Raw genomic sequence first — 16,905 nt, 5'->3', positions numbered from 1 at the left:
AGTTTATTTAAATAAATTTCTATATTTTATAGTATTCAAATAAATTTTTAATTTTTAATTTTTTTGAATAAGTTTTTAATCTTTGTTTTATATCTAAATAAATCATTAATATTAATCAATTTTCCATTTGAAATAAAAATTTAATTGGATGCAAATCAAATAATGAGAATTTATTTGAATAAAATAAAAGTATAAGAGTTTGTTTTTAAAAAATAAAATAATTTAGGAATTTTTAAAAATATTTTAGCCTTCTAAAAAATAATTTGAAATTTAGTTATTTTTTATTTATTTTATTGGTAAAATTGATTAAAAACTCCAATATTAATAAAGAAAATATATACTTTAACCTTAATTATTACTAATTTGTTTTATTTCATGCATTATTAACAAGAGAGAAAATAAAAAAAAGAAAAAAATCGTTGGGGCGGCTTGGCGCTAAAGTGGGTAACCGTTAACTCCTTTTCACATAAATTTTTTGTACAAAAAATATGTAGTCAAGACTATTGATGTTCCGCTATAGGCTCGAAGCAAAGAATGAGTTATAAGAGCAAGAGACCACCACCTGACCCGGTGGCTGTGCTGAGAGGCCACCTCGCTTCCGTCACCGATGTTTGTTTCCATCCTTCGAGATCAATTTCGTTCGCCGGGTAAATCGCCAACTTCTCTTCTTAACTTCCCTTTTTTATCACTCACATTTATTTTTTGACACAAAATAAATGTGGGTTATGCTATTTTTCAGTTCTTCAGATGGCGAGTTGTTGATTTGGGACATAATTCAGCATCGCACGGTGTAAGTTTCATGCTTTGTTGCCATTCTTTTAATTTCCTATTTCCTTTTACCTTTTTTTTTTTTTTGACGAAATCAAGCTTGTTTTGTTGATTAACCATTGTTCTTTTTTTTTTTTTTTTAATATGGTGCATAGTGCTGCGCATGGGATTCTAGCTGTTGATTGCAGTTCTTTGTTGGGGACCAACAAAGTTATCAGGTGGTTGTCCTTGTTTGTTATGTTTTATGGTTTCTGGAATTACAAGATAAATGGGTTTTTTAATGTTTTTTTCTAACATATGTGGTCAGGGGGGGGATGGAACTGTCAAGTGTTGGGACATAGAAGAGGGAGGTTTCTCCAGGTACTTGACCACTCTTAATTGTTCTCCATTGAAAATGGTGGCCATGGGGATGTGGGTTATCAATGCTTCTTTTTTACGCAGTTTATATATTATAGGAAAACATGTTTGGCTAATTTTGTTATCCATAAATGCCTATATTTCCATGATATGAAGTATGAAGTTTAATAATCCATACGGTTTTTAAACATTGACCTGGAATGTATTATCGACCGATGGCAACAACTATTTAGAGATTAAATGACTAAATCTTTTTCCTTTCTAGTATCTTGTTTTGTTAGTTTGTAAAATAATGACTTGAAAGTTGGAAATATAGAGAATTGAGTAGCTATTGTTGTGTAGATGCTGCAAGGGATTAGATTGCCATATCTGTTTTCCTTTTGTCAAATAGAAGTTCTCCAAATCTGTATTTTATAGTTGAGCCTGGTTATTGTTTGTTAACTGAGATTCACGGGCGTACCAGCAGATTTGGGATCTTTAGAAAAACTTCATGTTTTATTATTTTGGTTTTGATGCCACCCACCAGCAATATCTAGTAATAAGTTGGAATCTCACCTTACTCCTATTTTGGTTCTTGACAGGACACCCTCAGTTACAGTCAGCACAAATGCTTACCACTTCTGCAATCTGTCTTTAGTGAAGAAACCTATTGCTAATGCAAAGCAAGGCAAGGAAGCCGTTGATATAGAAATTTCTGATGATAGTAAAGGAAAGACTGCAGAAAATCAAGTTCAGGGTTCCAACACCTTTGAAGGTTAGTTTATGAGGTTCATGCAGGTTTTCAACATAAATGTTTGTGACAACACACTCTCTCTATAAGCTTAGATTTTCGATGAGTTTCTAGATTCAGAAATGGACTCAAGGGACCATTTTTTTCCCTAATCAATACTTATTGTGAGGACTTAATATTAGCTTATCTGACAATGAAGATGCTCTCTTAGAAAGTAGAAAACAAATCTTAGAAATTTTCTATGTGGATATGGAAACGGGGGCACATGCTTGTAGTAATATTTCACTTGTATAGCTCTTACTGTTTTTTAAACCATCCTTGTTACAATAGCAAAGCAACCACTTCTTCTCCTACGTCATACTCTGGGATCAATTCTTTTGGTTTTACCTTGGTAATGATATAGCATGCAGGGCCTTTTGAAGGGTAAGCTTTACCTTGGTAATGATATAGCACGCAGGGTCCTGTTGAAGGGTAAGCTGTAATCTGGAATGGGAAGATGCATCTTGGAAAGAACTCATAGTCATTTTTTTTTCTTTAACGAGGAAACATATACACCCATGTATGTGCTAGTCCATCCTATTGAGCTTATTGCAGCACTAATGGCAAAATTTTACATTAGATTTTTCTTGCTAATACTCATTGCACTATGTTTTATTTGCATTTATATGTTGATTGCTTATTGATTCTTCTAAAATTTCATTGCTATGGCCTACTAGATCATTTGCTTGGTGGATTAACAGAAGAAACATATGTTGAAGGACTAAAGTATGTGGCTATGGCAGGAGAGGAATCTTCTGAGGTTAATATGCTGCTTCTGGATATATTTTGTCCATTCAATTTACTCTTGTTTTCTTTCTTCTTATTCGGATATCCTATTACTGATTGTTTCCATGTGTTTTATATGCTAAGGTTGAGATTTGGGATCTCAATACAGGCAAAAGGTCTGCACTGCTATCTCAAGACAACTTTCTTTGTTCTTCTGGTTTCTCTAGTAAGGAGAGAGTTCAGTTTCTGATACATTACTTTTCACTCCGGACATTGCAAGTTTTGCATTGATAAATCAGCTCTAGGATACCAAACATTTGGCTAATTATTCAGTGCCATTATTCAAACATCTTGTAATGGAATTGGTTTTGTTAGTTTTTTCCATTAAGTGGGATATTGGCATGTCTATAATCAAGAACAATGGTCTATGAGAAGCTTTAATTTGTAATGTCCTTTCTGATGAGTGTCATTGTGCTTGTTGTTGATTGTTGAGGCGTTTAAAACTATAACTGGTTGTTTTTGGCAGGAATGTGCATGGCACTTCAATCATTTTTACTACCTGGGTCAGAGGGTTTTCTTAATGTCTTGGCAGGGTATGTCTCTGATATCTCCATCTACTGCACCGGAGTTGTTTCCAACATCTCCCATGTTTTTACTCCTATCATTCTCCAAAAGTAGAAGGAAAAGACTTATTGTTTGCGGTTGGTGCTTTTAAAGATTGTGGAATCATTGTTCCAAAAGAGGGTTGAATTAGAGATTTTAATATGGTGTCCGACTTTTGGAATAGCTATCTAAGATATTGTCATTTATGGATTTGTATGATGTATGTGCTAGTTATGAGGATGGTTCCATTCTTTGGTGGGATATACGAAATCCAGGGAATCATTTAACTTCTATGAAGTTCCATTCAGAGCCAGGTGTGCAACCCAGAATACAGAGACCTCACATATATTCTCGTTCATCTTTATCTTCCTTTTCTAATTTCCTTTTCTTCATAAAGTAAGTATGTTTTATTCTTATTCTCCACACAGTTCTAAGTTTATGCATTGATGGATCATGCAATGGAGGTATCTCAGGGGCAGCAGATGACAAGATTGTAATTTACAATTTGGATTATCCCATGGTAATTCTCATTGTATTTAAAGTTCTTTCCTCTTTGTTTAAACCTCCCATGGACTCCTTTTTCGTTACTTATAACTTATAAGCTGGTTGCTAACAGCATACAGATTCACATGCCCTCTTGCTGCAATCTTCAATGTTTTAGTTATGACTAAGGAATTTTCATTTTGGAAATCATTGACCAAATGTTTCCTATGGTGTTTCTGTATGATACTTGCATTTGTATGCTTTTGTGGATCCAGTTGTCTGGTAATATCAAAGAGTGACATCAGATGGCTCATAGTGCTAATTTTTTTTTGGTTACAATCATGGTACTAGTTTTGGTGACCCATGTCTGTTTTTTCACTGTAATCATAGTCTCCATTATTATAGAGGTAAACAAAAAGTGGATTCATTTTGAATCCTTTGACATGTTGAAGGCCTGGTAGAGTTCTTTGCTTAACCACTATAATTCTGGCTTCACATAGCATGGGCATAAGCCACATTATTTTTTCTAATGCTTCTTATATTATGTTCTTCTTGATGTAGGGTTCTTGTTTTGTTAGAAAGAAATTAGTTTAGAACGACCAGGCATATCCAGCACCTCAATTTGGCCTGATTGTAAAATTGCTCCAACTGCTGGCTAGGACCACAGGTTTGTATCACATCTTACTTCTTTTTTTTCTTTTATTCCTGAATCTTTGGGCATTCATCCTCAAAATGAATCTCAATTTGCTGGATATAATTTGCTATTTTAGTTGCTCAAGGGGAAATCTGTCATTCCGTAATTGAACTATGTAATTTGATCTGTCTCATGTGTCTTGACAAGGAAAAATCCTTTACATTGATTTCCTTGATGAGTTTTTTGGTTCAATCTGAATTTGATTAGATGCAATTCTTTTTGGTCTTTGAAAATCAAAGTCATCATGGAACACAAACTTCCTTTAAGTAGATTTCTATGTATCTAATCAACCTAATGGAAGTGCAACTTTAAGTCTTCATTCAAAACTGGATTACAGAACTATATTGTGCCCCCATCTAGTTTTTGCCTAAGTCAAAGTGAGTTATTGTTCTATATTTCTCCTCGGAAATCAAGACTCAACCAGAAAATATATATTAGGTGTAACCAGTTGCATGGTGACCTTTTATTAGGTAGCTATCTGCAATGAGTTGCTTTTAACTTGCCTTTTTATTTCATTCATGGTGGCAGCGTTAGAATATGCAATTATCACAAAGGAAATCCTCTGCAATTCTTAAATATCACCATGCTACGGTACAGTGAAGACTCTCAGGCCGAAATTCCCACATTTTATTATTTTCCTTTAAAATATCTGGTGTGATTTCATTCAATGTAATTGTGGTCCTTACAAGCTTTAACTGTGTAATTATGACTCTCAGTGTATCATGCTATTCGTCAGTTGCATTAAGTCATTAATGTTGATGATTTTAAACAGTTAATGAGTTATTCCATGTTATTATAATTATTTGCATTACAATCTAGAAATAAAGCATCTACTCTTGCAGTGTAACTTTGGCTCATACTCAACCGACTGCAAGCTGATAGCCTCTGCGTCAGAAGACACAACAGTTGCACTATGGGAACTATATCCTCCTCAAACTTGAAACAAAAGTGGAACTAATATGGTTACTATAGACATCTCAATCTATCTGGGAGTCTACAAGATCAACTCTGATAATTAAAAAATTTAAAAAATAATGAAAATGAAAAACAGAAAAAGGTTTGAGTGTCACGCCTCGAATCGAGGCATAACACGGCCGTATTACCTTGAAAAAAACCTCAAAGTAATACGAAGCCTTCTTTCTTAAACATTCTAAAATTCTTCAATAAAACAATCTATCAAGTAAAATTTATATCTTTAATCCAACTGATGATACATCTTTATATATCCAAATACAAACCATATAAAATATAAAACTGCCTCTTAAAATCTCATTTGCCAACATATTCTCCGACGATTAAGTAATCTTACCCATTTCATCTTCTAACTTCACACAAAACTAATCAAACTTATCACTTAGTCATCTGTAAAGAAAAAGTAAAAGGGGAATGAGCAAACCACAGCTCAGTAAGTATAGGCTCACACACCTTGCCAAATCAAGCATCGTTTTCTTACACATCATATAGATCATTCAAAACATTCATCAAATCATAATATCAAAACATTTCAAGATCATCGTTTTGTCAAAATTTCATAAATTCATAAATCAACGTCAAAATATATCACTTCATAAATCATTGCAAAATATGCTATCATTTAAATATCATAATCAAACCAAATCATGGATCAATCATTAAAAATCATCGTAAATCATCATTATCATTCAAATCGTTAGCTACGGTCACTGTTATAACCCGTGATATTGGTCGTATCGACAATTTCATTCTCATGATCATTGCTAACTATTATAACCCATTAGCCAGAGTCATATGATCATGTCTTTGCTAACTACTATTACCCGTTAGCCAGGGTCGTAGAACTAAGTTCTGGTGTCGATGATCCCATTTTCCAGGGATTTAAAAACGTAGCTATCATAAAATCATCCTTTAAACATAAATATTTTTTTTTTCATTTCATTAATAAGCATGATCCATTATTTATATAGATAAACACAAAATAATCATATGCTTGATCCTATTTTCATACATCGAAAATAAAGAAATAAAACATTCTTTCATTTAGAAACACATATATATATTCATAGATTCGAAAATAAGCAAAGTGTGTGAGATTCTACTTACCTCCATTCGATTCCACCACTTAGTTTTTCCCCCAAAATAATTAATGGCCTATCCAAGATCATTTCAACAGATCAGAATTTAATCAACACTTTTTGAGACCATTTATACAAAAATCAACTAAGTTACACAAAGGGTTAACTTAACTAATTAATACTGGCAGCCTGACCTCTTTTCATTAAAACAGTCATATCTCAATATATCCATATCGGAATTATGATCTCTTTAGTGCGTTAGAAACTAGACTTGATAAGCTTTCTAACCATATATGGCACACATCATAATTCCCTGTAGATTACTTATAACAATTTTTTGAAATCCACGTCATATACTGCTGCCAAACAGCCTGTATACCTTCTAATAAAAACTATATATTTATTCACAGGAAACTCCAAATTCAATTCCGTTTATTTCATTGGAAAGTAGACTCAATAAGCTTTCCAAATATATATGGCTTAATCTGTAAATCCTTGTATACAAATTAAGAAGAATTTCGAAATTCAACCCTGATGCTGTTATCTTACAGCCTGCATATCCTTAAATTAAAATTAGACAACTCTTCATAGAAAACTCGGATTTAACTTTCGTTTCTTTCATTAGAAACTAGATTCAACATGCTTTCCAATGATATATAATAATCACAGCAATAATCTATCCATTAATGCAAAATTCTATTTTAATTCATTATTACAGATCACGATATCTCATCCAAAAATAGAATTTCTCATTCAATCTTTAAAAACTCAAATCCTTACTTTTAGCCTTCAAACTCCATTCAATAATCATCAATAAATCTTAAGAACATGAAATAAATAAAGCCCAGTAATCTACCCAAATAGATCATCAAGATTAATGAAGGATTTCATGATTTTTCTTGGTTTTTCTCTCAAAACTTCAACTCCAAATAATAGTAATCAACTTGATATTTCTTTTCAAATAAAAAGAGGGCATGTACTCACCTTTAAAGGATTAACTTGATTGTAGCCTCTGATTGTGGATCTCCAACTTGATTTTTCATATTCTCTAACCCTAAAGAAGATGAAGAAGAAGAACTATATTTCTTTTCTGTTTCACGATAGGTAGGTTTTCTTTCATCTAATACTTCAGCCTTTTTTTCTTTTATTAAATAATATCTTAATAAATCGATGGGCTTTAGTATTAGTCTAGCCCAATTATTATTTGGGCTGGGGTATTACATTCTCCCTTCCTTATAAGAAGTTTCGTCCTCGAAACTTGATTTACATCCACATCTCATTCCTTCAGTTTTGCAATCATATCTCTTACCGTATGATTGTTTCATTGAACTTTGAAAAAAAGTAATCATCTTGCCTCAAAACTTATTCTTTCTAATCAACCATTCGAAAAAAAAGATATTTCAATATGTTAAAACTCATATCATCTTGAATTTCTAAATACTCATATCCAATCACATAGCTTTTACTAAGATATTCTCCTAACATAGATTCATCATATACACTAAACATCAGAAGTGACAATATTCTTTATTTATTAAAGATTTATCACTTTCTCAACTAATAATAGCACAGCAATTTAGAACTTAAAATCAATTCAAGCTTCCATTACGCACTCTGATATTTCTTTTCAATAAAATTCAAACAAATTAACTTTCATAACATCGTTTTGTAACAAGTAAAGCATGTGTCCACAAAATTCCTTGTAATATGCTTCACACCATGTGTTCATAACCATAACAACCTTGAATAACAATATCAACAAATCATTTTGTCACCAAAAAGATATCACATAATACTTTAATTTTCTTTTCTTTTCCACCGACAACATAAAATTTTCTATCAATTAACCACTAGAATACATATGACATCAATGCAATAGATCATATCCATAAATTTACACCATGTAAATTCAAACATAAATCTCTAATTATCAAAGTTGTCTTCAATTGCGAATATTATTCTTTCTTATATACCAATTATCATATAACAATTGATTCTTCATAATCCCCACAAACATCATAATGTCTCAAATTCTCTTTTTACCAAATATATTGCTATCATCTTCATGTCAAAGTTAAAAACTATGCATCATAATCCATAAAAAAATTTTTTTTTTTTTTTTAAAGTTTGAACCAATAAGAACTCCAAACACTTGAATTCATACAAAAGTATAATTATGAACAATAGCCAATTGCATCACATTATTTCAAAAGTTCTCTCAAATTTCTCTAAAATCAAATACATGCTCAACATCACCAAGTATACAAAATCATCACTTGTAAGATTTCAACCAATCTTTTGCCCTTGTAAAATTCAAACAATCATTTGCACTTGTAAGATTTCATACAATCATTCTTAACCAAAACATGCATATTTTTCTGTAAATCGATTACTCTTTTAAAACCAACTTCTTTACTAAATCACCTAGATAACCATAATTTTAATTCTTTGCTAAGAACACAACCCTATACCACAATAGGTCATGTTCTCCATAAATATAAAATTCGAAGGAATCCAATAGTATACTTCAATTAAAAACTATAACCACAAATTAATCACTTTAGCCATTAAAAAAATATCAGTACACTTCAAATAGGAATTTAATGATCAAACTTTAAATTAACTATACAAACATCTAACTCGCATGATCAAACCTTGAATACTTTCTTAATAAAAATGTAGAACCAAATCAAGTGAATATCCTTCTTTACGTATGTAAAACTATTTACCACAATTATAACATTTTGGACTAAATCCATCAAAATAAATTCTCCAACATCATAATCTATAAATAATTATATCAAAATTTCAACATATCATTTCATTCCAACTCTAATATTCTATACTTTTAATTCTAACAATGTACACTCCTATTCTAATCTTCATCCTTGATCAAGGATTCACTTACCACTTTTCAAATAGTTTCAAAATCTCTTTAAGTCAAAAGTCTTTTCTCAAACCCATAAGATATCCAACGACCAAATTGTTCTCTTAAATAATCTTTTAACTTATAAAATATATCTCATTACAAGTGATGTCAAAAATCTCTTCAACTTATAAAATCGCACTATATTAAAGTAATTACACTTTCTCTTAACTACAAAATCCAAAAGTAATAAATAAATATCAACAAAATAACTACACCAAGAATCCATTAAATCATTGATTCCTCAAAATTCATTAAAATTTTAACTATTTCAAAATTCATCGAATCATTTACTTGTACTCAGCACTATAGTCTATGGACCAAAGTTATGTCCTTGAAAAATTATCACATTATCCAGATGTCATCATCTAATTCTTAAAAATCTTCACATAATATACAGATTTTAACTATACTCATAGAATATCTCTTTCAATCCAAGGATCATAAACTATATTCTTTGAAAATCACCGTTAATCCACTTATCATAAATTAACCTCTTAAAAATCTCCAAAGATTATAATCATAGTTATTAGAAAATCCTCAAAATCATATTATAAGCTCCTTAACATCTCACATAGTTTAAGGATCATAACCTGAACTCTTAGAAAATCTCCAAGAAACATAACTTAAGCTTTTAAAGAAAATCTCAACACAATCTACAAATCATAATCTACCTCTTAAAATTCTTCAAAGATCGTAACTTAAGCTCTGATACCACTTTTATCAAGCCCCGAATCGAGGCATAACACGGCCATATTACCTTGAAAAAAATCTCAAAGTAATACGAAGCCTTCTTTCTTAAACATTCTAAAATTCTTCAATAAAATAATCTATCAAGTAAAATTTATATCTTTAATCCAACTGATGATACATCTTTATATATCCAAATACAAACCATATAAAATATAAAATTGCCTCTTAAAATCTCATTGGCCAACATATTCTCCAACGATTAAGTAATCTTACCCATTTCATCTTCTAGCTTCACACAAGACTAACCAAACTTATCACTTAGTCATCTGTAAAGAAAAAGTAAAAGAGAAATGAGCAAACCACAGCTCAGTAAGTATAGGCTCACACACCTTACCAGATCAAGCATCGTTTTCTTACACATCATATAGATCATTCAAAACATTCATCAAATCATAATATCAAAACATTTCAAGATCATCGTTTTGTTAAAATTTCATAAATTCATAAATCAACGTCAAAATATGTCACTTCATAAATCATTGCAAAATATGCTATCATTTAAATATCATAATCAAACCAAATCATGGATCAATCATTAAAAATTATCGTAAATCATCATTATCATTCAAATCGTTAGCTACGGTCACTGTTATAACCCGTGACATTAGCCGTATCGACAATTTCATTCTCATGATCATTGCTAACTATTATAACCCGTTAGTCAAGGCTTATGCTAACTACTATTAACCGTTAGCCAGGGTCGTATGATCATGTCTTTGCTAACTACTATTACCCGTTAGCCAGGGTCGTAGAACTAAGTTCTGGTGTCGATGATCCACTTTTCAGGGATTTAAAAACGTAGCTATCATAAAATCATCCTTTAAACATAAATCATTTTTTTTTCATTTCATTAATAAGCATGATCCATTATTTATATAGATAAACACAAAATAATCATATGCTTGATCCTATTTTCATACATCGAAAATAAAGAAATAAAACATTCTTTCATTTAGAAACACATATATATATTCATAGATTCGAAAATAAGTAAAGTGTGTGAGATTCTACTTACCTCCATTCGATTTCACCACTTAGTTTTTCCCCCAAAATAATTAATGGCCTATCCAAGATCATTTCAATAGATAAAAATTTAATCAACCCTTTTTGAGACCATTTATACAAAAATCAACTAAGTTACACAAAGGGTTAACTTAACTAATTAATACTGATAGCCTGACCTCTTTTCATTAAAATAGTCATATCTCAATATATCCAGATCAGAATTATGATCTCTTTAGTGCGTTAGAAACTAGACTTGATAAACTTTCTAACCATATATGGCACACATCATAATTCCCTGTAGATTACTTATAACAATTTTTTGAAATCCACGTCATATACTGCTGCCAAACAGCCTGTATACCTTCTAATAAAAACTATATATTTATTCACAGGAAACTCCAAATTCAATTCCGTTTGTTTCATTGGAAAGTAGACTCAATAAGCTTTCCAAATATATATGGCTTAATCTGTAAATCCTTGTATACAAATTAAGAAGAATTTTGAAATTTAACCCTGATGCTGTTATCTTACAGCCTGCATATCCTTAAATTAAAATTAGACAACTCTTCATAGAAAACTCGGATTTAACTTTCGTTTCTTTCATTAGAAACTAGATTCAACATGCTTTCCAATGATATATAATAATCACAGCAATAATCTATCCATTAATGCAAAATTCTATTTTAATTCATTATTACAGATCACGATATCTCATCCAAAAATAGAATTTCTCATTCAATCTTTAAAAACTCAAATCCTTACTTTTAGCCTTCAAACTCCATTCAATAATCATCAATAAATCTTAAGAACATGAAATAAACAAAGCCCAATAATTTACCCAAATAGATCATCAAGATTAATGAAGGATTTCATGATTTTTCTTGGTTTTTCTCTCAAAACTTCAACTCCAAATAATAGTAATCAACTTGATATTTCTTTTCAAATAAAAAGAGGGCATGTACTCACCTTTAAAGGATTAACTTGATTGTAGCCTCTGATTGTGGATCTCCAACTTGATTTTTCATATTCTCTAACCCTAAAGAAGATGAAAAAGAAGAACTATATTTTCTTTCTGTTTCACGATAGGTAGGTTTTCTTTCATCTAATACTTCAGCCTTTTTTTTTCTTTTATTAAATAATATCTTAATAAACTGATAGGCTTTAGTATTAGTCTAGCCCAATTATTATTTGGACTGGCGTATTACATTGAGTTTGCATAAAACTGGGCTGGTAGAGTTTGGATTGGATTCAAAGATTGAATCTTAATCACAATAAGGAATTAGGATTGATCAGAAACTTTTTTTATCAATCCCTATAAATAAACGCTGAAACACACAGGAAGATAGAGGAAAAATAGAGAACATAACGGAAAAAAGAGAAATGCAGAAACACAGAGAGAAAATCATAAGTAGAAAAAAGAATAGATAGATCAGAAACATAGTAATCAGAAGAAATTTTTTTTTTTGAAGTTTTGTTAAAGAGAAGAAATTTTTTTCTAAAAATTTTTTGAAAAATTTTCAGATTTCGATGAAATTTTTTGTCGAGTTTTTCGACACCAGTTAAACTTTTTAGCAGACTTCTCAGATTTTGGTTAGCTTTCCAGTTTCTGGTAGCTACTTTTCAGAAATTGAAGAGCTTTTTGGTGAACTTCTAGCGAACAACCCAGATTCTGATAAAAATTTTCAAAATTCGATTAATTCAACCGGTGTTCTTGGGTGGATAGAGAGAGAATGAGAGAAAAAAAGGAAGAGAGAGAGAGGGAAGAAGGGAAATCTGAAGAAAAGATCGGATTTCAGCCTTTTATACTTGTGCAAAACGATGTCGTTTTGACGTTAAAAAAACTTAAGATCCGCACGTTTTTCATTCGGACAACCCAACCTGAGCGCAACTTGCTTTAGCTGACCCGCGTTCCAACCAACCCTTCAATCGAGCTGCATCCCTTGAGTCGAGATTGCGAACCACTTCTTCTGTCTGTAGCCAAGCCGATCTAGCCGCCAACCGAGTCATTTTTTTATTTTTTTTGGTATTTTTTATTTAGTACTTTATTTAGTATTTTCTTAGTATTTTTTTAGTTTTTTTTTCTTTTATGATTAAATTTAAGAAAAAATAAAAATTTTAAAATATATATTTTTGAGAAAAAGTTGAAAGTATCAATTTTCTTGAAAATAATATTTCTAAAAAATATTGTTTTGAGAAAAAATTGAAAGTATCAATTTTTCTTAAAAATAATTTAAAAAAATATTTTTTTAAGAAAAGTTAAAAGTATCAATTTTTTTTGACAATAAAATTTAAAATAAAAAAAATATTTTTTTTAAAAAAATTGAAAGTATCAATTTTTCTTGAAATTAAAATTTTAGAAAAAAGCCTTTTGAGGAAAAATTGGAAGTACCAATTTTTCTTAAAAATAAAAATTATCAAAAAAAAATTTTAAGAAAAAATTGAAAGTACCAATTTTTTTAAAAATAAAAACTCTCAAATGCTGTAAGAAAAAGTTGAAAGTATCAAATTTTCTTGTACAAAAGCAATGAGTTTTTTTTTAAATGAAAATAAAAGGATTTATATCAAAAGTTGAATTATTATTATTTTTATTTTATTTCTTTCTTTTTTTAATTTTTTTAATGTTAAATAATTCAACGATAGAGCCTCTGTAAGTGAAATAGTAGTTTTCTTATATATTCTTGAGGTGAAAAATTTTTCTTAATTTTTTGTCAAAAGTATTAGAGTTAATTAGGAATAATTTTTAATAATTAATTACTTGATAAAATTAATTACTTGGATAACATGAATTAAGCTGGTATCATCTTTCGATGGGCGTTGTGAAGGTGCTATAACCTTCTTCACATGTAATCATACTCTCGAACTTTGTTTTGGTTAATAGACCCGAACCTATTCTTTTAGGGACCTTTAGTCAAGCTTGGGTGTTTCTTGAAATGATAGATTTCTTAGGTGGTCAATCGCACCTAAACAAAAAAGATTGATGACGACTCCTTAAAATCAATGTTTAACGATAGATTCCCAAATCTAAACGTTATGACAGTTTGAAGACTCCGCTGAGAGTCAGGCCAGCGAATAAATTTGTGTTATCCAAAAGTCTAATAAAATTGAACCTTTTGTATAGATTTTTTATTCATTCATATTTATTTACTTTGTTAATTATGTCGTTCATATGCATGTGCATGACATGAGTTCTATACCCAAACTCCGTCCCTCTAGGAAAAAATAAAGTACATATGCTTTCGTAAGGTTTTAATGTCTCCGCAGTGGCTAGCGAAATACTCCCACTCAAATTAAACTTTTTTTGCTTGCAACCTATAATGGGTGAGGATTGGGATGTCTTACTAGTCTATGATAGATAATGATGTAAGGAGTAATTCGAAAACCTTCAGACTTTAGCCTTGAACCACATATAGTGATAACCCTAAGATAGAACCATTCTTACCCAATAATAGATATACCTCGAAACTAAGACATAAAAAGGAATCAGTTATGTTGATCTAATCATTTTGATTGTTTGACTTTATGCATTTGCATTATCATGTCATACATCATTTTCATTGTCATATGTAACATTCTGCATCTGTATTTTTTTTATCTCATCCATAAAAATGTACATTTCATTCATGCTTTAACATATCATTACATTTCTGATCAAAAATATGGTGGTTAAGGTTAAAGGATAGCTTCACCAAGTAACCTCACTCATCAGTACAACACAAGAGCTTGAATCAAACAAATAGAACAAAAAAATTTCAATTGACTCGAGAGATTAGAGAAAGCTCAAGAGAAGTTAGAAGGGGAGTTGAATAAGATTTTAGAGGCTTTGAACAAGTTAAACAAAAAAAAGGCAATAGAGGAGAATGCTAGCCAACAAGACCATCCCTCACAAGAAGAGGATAACCCACTATGCTCTTTTGGTTTTGGGCCACATCAAACTTAACCCGCACAAAGTCCACCACAACAGTAGTTTACCTATATTGTAAGGTACACATACCTTAAAATACCATAAATTTTAAACTCAATATAGTATAAGAGTTATGTAAATCTTGTCTTTACTAAAAAGATAGTAAAACCAATATCAGTCCCTAATTTAGATGATCTAGAAGAGAAATAAAAGTTGAAACCCATAAAGAAAGAGACTTTAGAAGCCTCAAAAGTTGAATAAAAGATAAACTTGTTAGAGGAAAGGCTTCGAGCAGTGGAAAGAGTTGGTTTTTATGGTTTAATGGTTGCAGTTGGGCTCTATTTAGTCCCAGATGTTGTTATTCCTCTAAAGTTTAAAGTGCAAGAGTTTGAGAAATACGATGGTACAAAATGTTCGAAGACCTATATTACCATATGTTGTTAAAAAATGGCTACCCATGCTAATAATGAGAAGTTGTTAATGCATGTGTTTCAAGATAGCCTTACAGGCTCTACTGTTAGGTGGTATATCCAGCTGGACAGAACTCACATCCATTCTTGGAGCGATATGACCCATGACTTCATTAGTCAATATCGACATATTATAGATTTGGCCCCTGATCGTCTTTCTTTACAGAATATGAAAAAGAAAGCAACTGAAACATTCAAAGAATATACTCAGAGATTGAGGGACATAGCCTCTCAAGTGCAACCTCCATTAACTGAGAAAAAGACCACGGTATTATTCATTAACACTTTAAAATCTCTCTATTATGAAAAGATGATAAGGAATGCCACGAAAAATTTCACTGACATGGTAATCTCAGGCGAAATCATTGAGAATGCTATTAAAAATGACAAGTTAAAAGAAAGAAAAATCAAGAAGGTGCAAAAAAAAAGACCCTAAAGCTCAAGCCATGAGCCTTGATAGACAGTTCAGGGGATATCAACCCTATCCATCATAAGGTTATGCCTCATTCTATCCTGATGCCAACAATATCTCACCTTACCCATATCAACTATATCCACAACCAACTTATTTACCAACTTACCAATCAGCCTTTCAAGTACCTACATATGATTCTAGTCATATCACTACAACAGTTTCAAAGCCTAACAATCAAGCGAGTGGTCTCGAGATAATAAAAAAAAGGCATATATTGACCCCATTCCCATGATGTACACTGAGTTATTCTTAGAACTAGTCAATAGCAATTTAGTATATCCAATTATGCTAGAACCATTGAAGCTACCTTATCCAAAATGGTATGATGCTAATGTAACGTGCGATTATTATAATGGGAATGTGGGTCATTCTATTGAAACTTGCCCTACTTTTAAACATAAAGTGCAAAGTTTGATCCAGAAAGGCTTAGTGAATTTCGATGAATTAAGGGGGCAAGATGTCAATAAAAGTCCTTTAACTGATTGCACAAGGGCATGATTTTAGAGAAAAATGTCAAAGCTGGTTGGAAGCTACGTGTCATTTTAGGATTTCTTTTAAAGTAATGTTAAGATTTCTTTTATGCAATATGATTTCATTTGTTATCATTTTAATAAAATGCAAGGATAATGCATTTCATTAAATTTTCTCCTTCATTCAATCACTGTTTTCATTCTTTGTCACCTTTCATAACTTTTCATTCATATTTTTAAACTCCAAACGATGAATGTTTAGATAATGCTACTAACAATAATTTTGAGATTTAATTTTGATAACTCATTCACATTGATTTGAGGTGATTATTTGAAAAAAAGTTACTGACAGATATGAGATGGATATATCTTGAATAAGCAATCTTTTATGAATATCCACGAGCTTATTTTTGTTCAATAAATGATCTTCAAAGAAAGCATTCACATTTGAGAT

General features: G+C 30.9%; 1 protein-coding gene and 1 pseudogene across 2 annotated transcripts; both read left to right on the top strand.

The window, feature by feature from the left end:
* The first annotated feature begins 314 nt into the window (after positions 1 to 314).
* Positions 315 to 1,067, top strand: LOC149519533 (protein DECREASED SIZE EXCLUSION LIMIT 1-like). The gene is made up of 3 exons (XM_089757856.1): positions 315 to 647; positions 740 to 790; positions 924 to 1,067. Exons 1-3 carry the CDS (start codon positions 535 to 537, stop codon positions 1,060 to 1,062), a joined length of 303 nt encoding a protein of 100 aa, XP_089613982.1. The 5' UTR covers positions 315 to 534; the 3' UTR covers positions 1,063 to 1,067.
* Positions 1,067 to 5,445, top strand: LOC111300711 (protein DECREASED SIZE EXCLUSION LIMIT 1-like; annotated as a pseudogene). The gene is made up of 9 exons (XR_016335842.1): positions 1,067 to 1,128; positions 1,707 to 1,879; positions 2,572 to 2,654; positions 2,765 to 2,837; positions 3,147 to 3,213; positions 3,455 to 3,537; positions 3,652 to 3,743; positions 4,268 to 4,373; positions 4,929 to 5,445. The product of XR_016335842.1 is annotated as a protein DECREASED SIZE EXCLUSION LIMIT 1-like (transcript).
* The last annotated feature ends 11,460 nt before the right edge of the window (positions 5,446 to 16,905 follow it).

The sequence above is a fragment of the Durio zibethinus genome, chromosome 3 (assembly GCF_047325235.1).
Source record: "Durio zibethinus cultivar Kanyao isolate XHJ-2024 chromosome 3, ASM4732523v1, whole genome shotgun sequence".
Classification (NCBI taxonomy): domain Eukaryota; kingdom Viridiplantae; phylum Streptophyta; class Magnoliopsida; order Malvales; family Malvaceae; genus Durio; species Durio zibethinus.
This window is presented reverse-complemented; position numbering and strand designations above follow the sequence as displayed.

Coding starts and splice junctions, on each gene's coding strand:
- LOC149519533 (XM_089757856.1), top strand. CDS start 535: ATGAGTTATAAGAGCAAGAGACCACCACCTGACCCGGTGGCTGTGCTG. Junction 648..739: donor AGATCAATTTCGTTCGCCGG/GTAAATCGCCAA, acceptor GCTATTTTTCAG/TTCTTCAGATGGCGAGTTGT. Junction 791..923: donor ATAATTCAGCATCGCACGGT/GTAAGTTTCATG, acceptor TATGGTGCATAG/TGCTGCGCATGGGATTCTAG.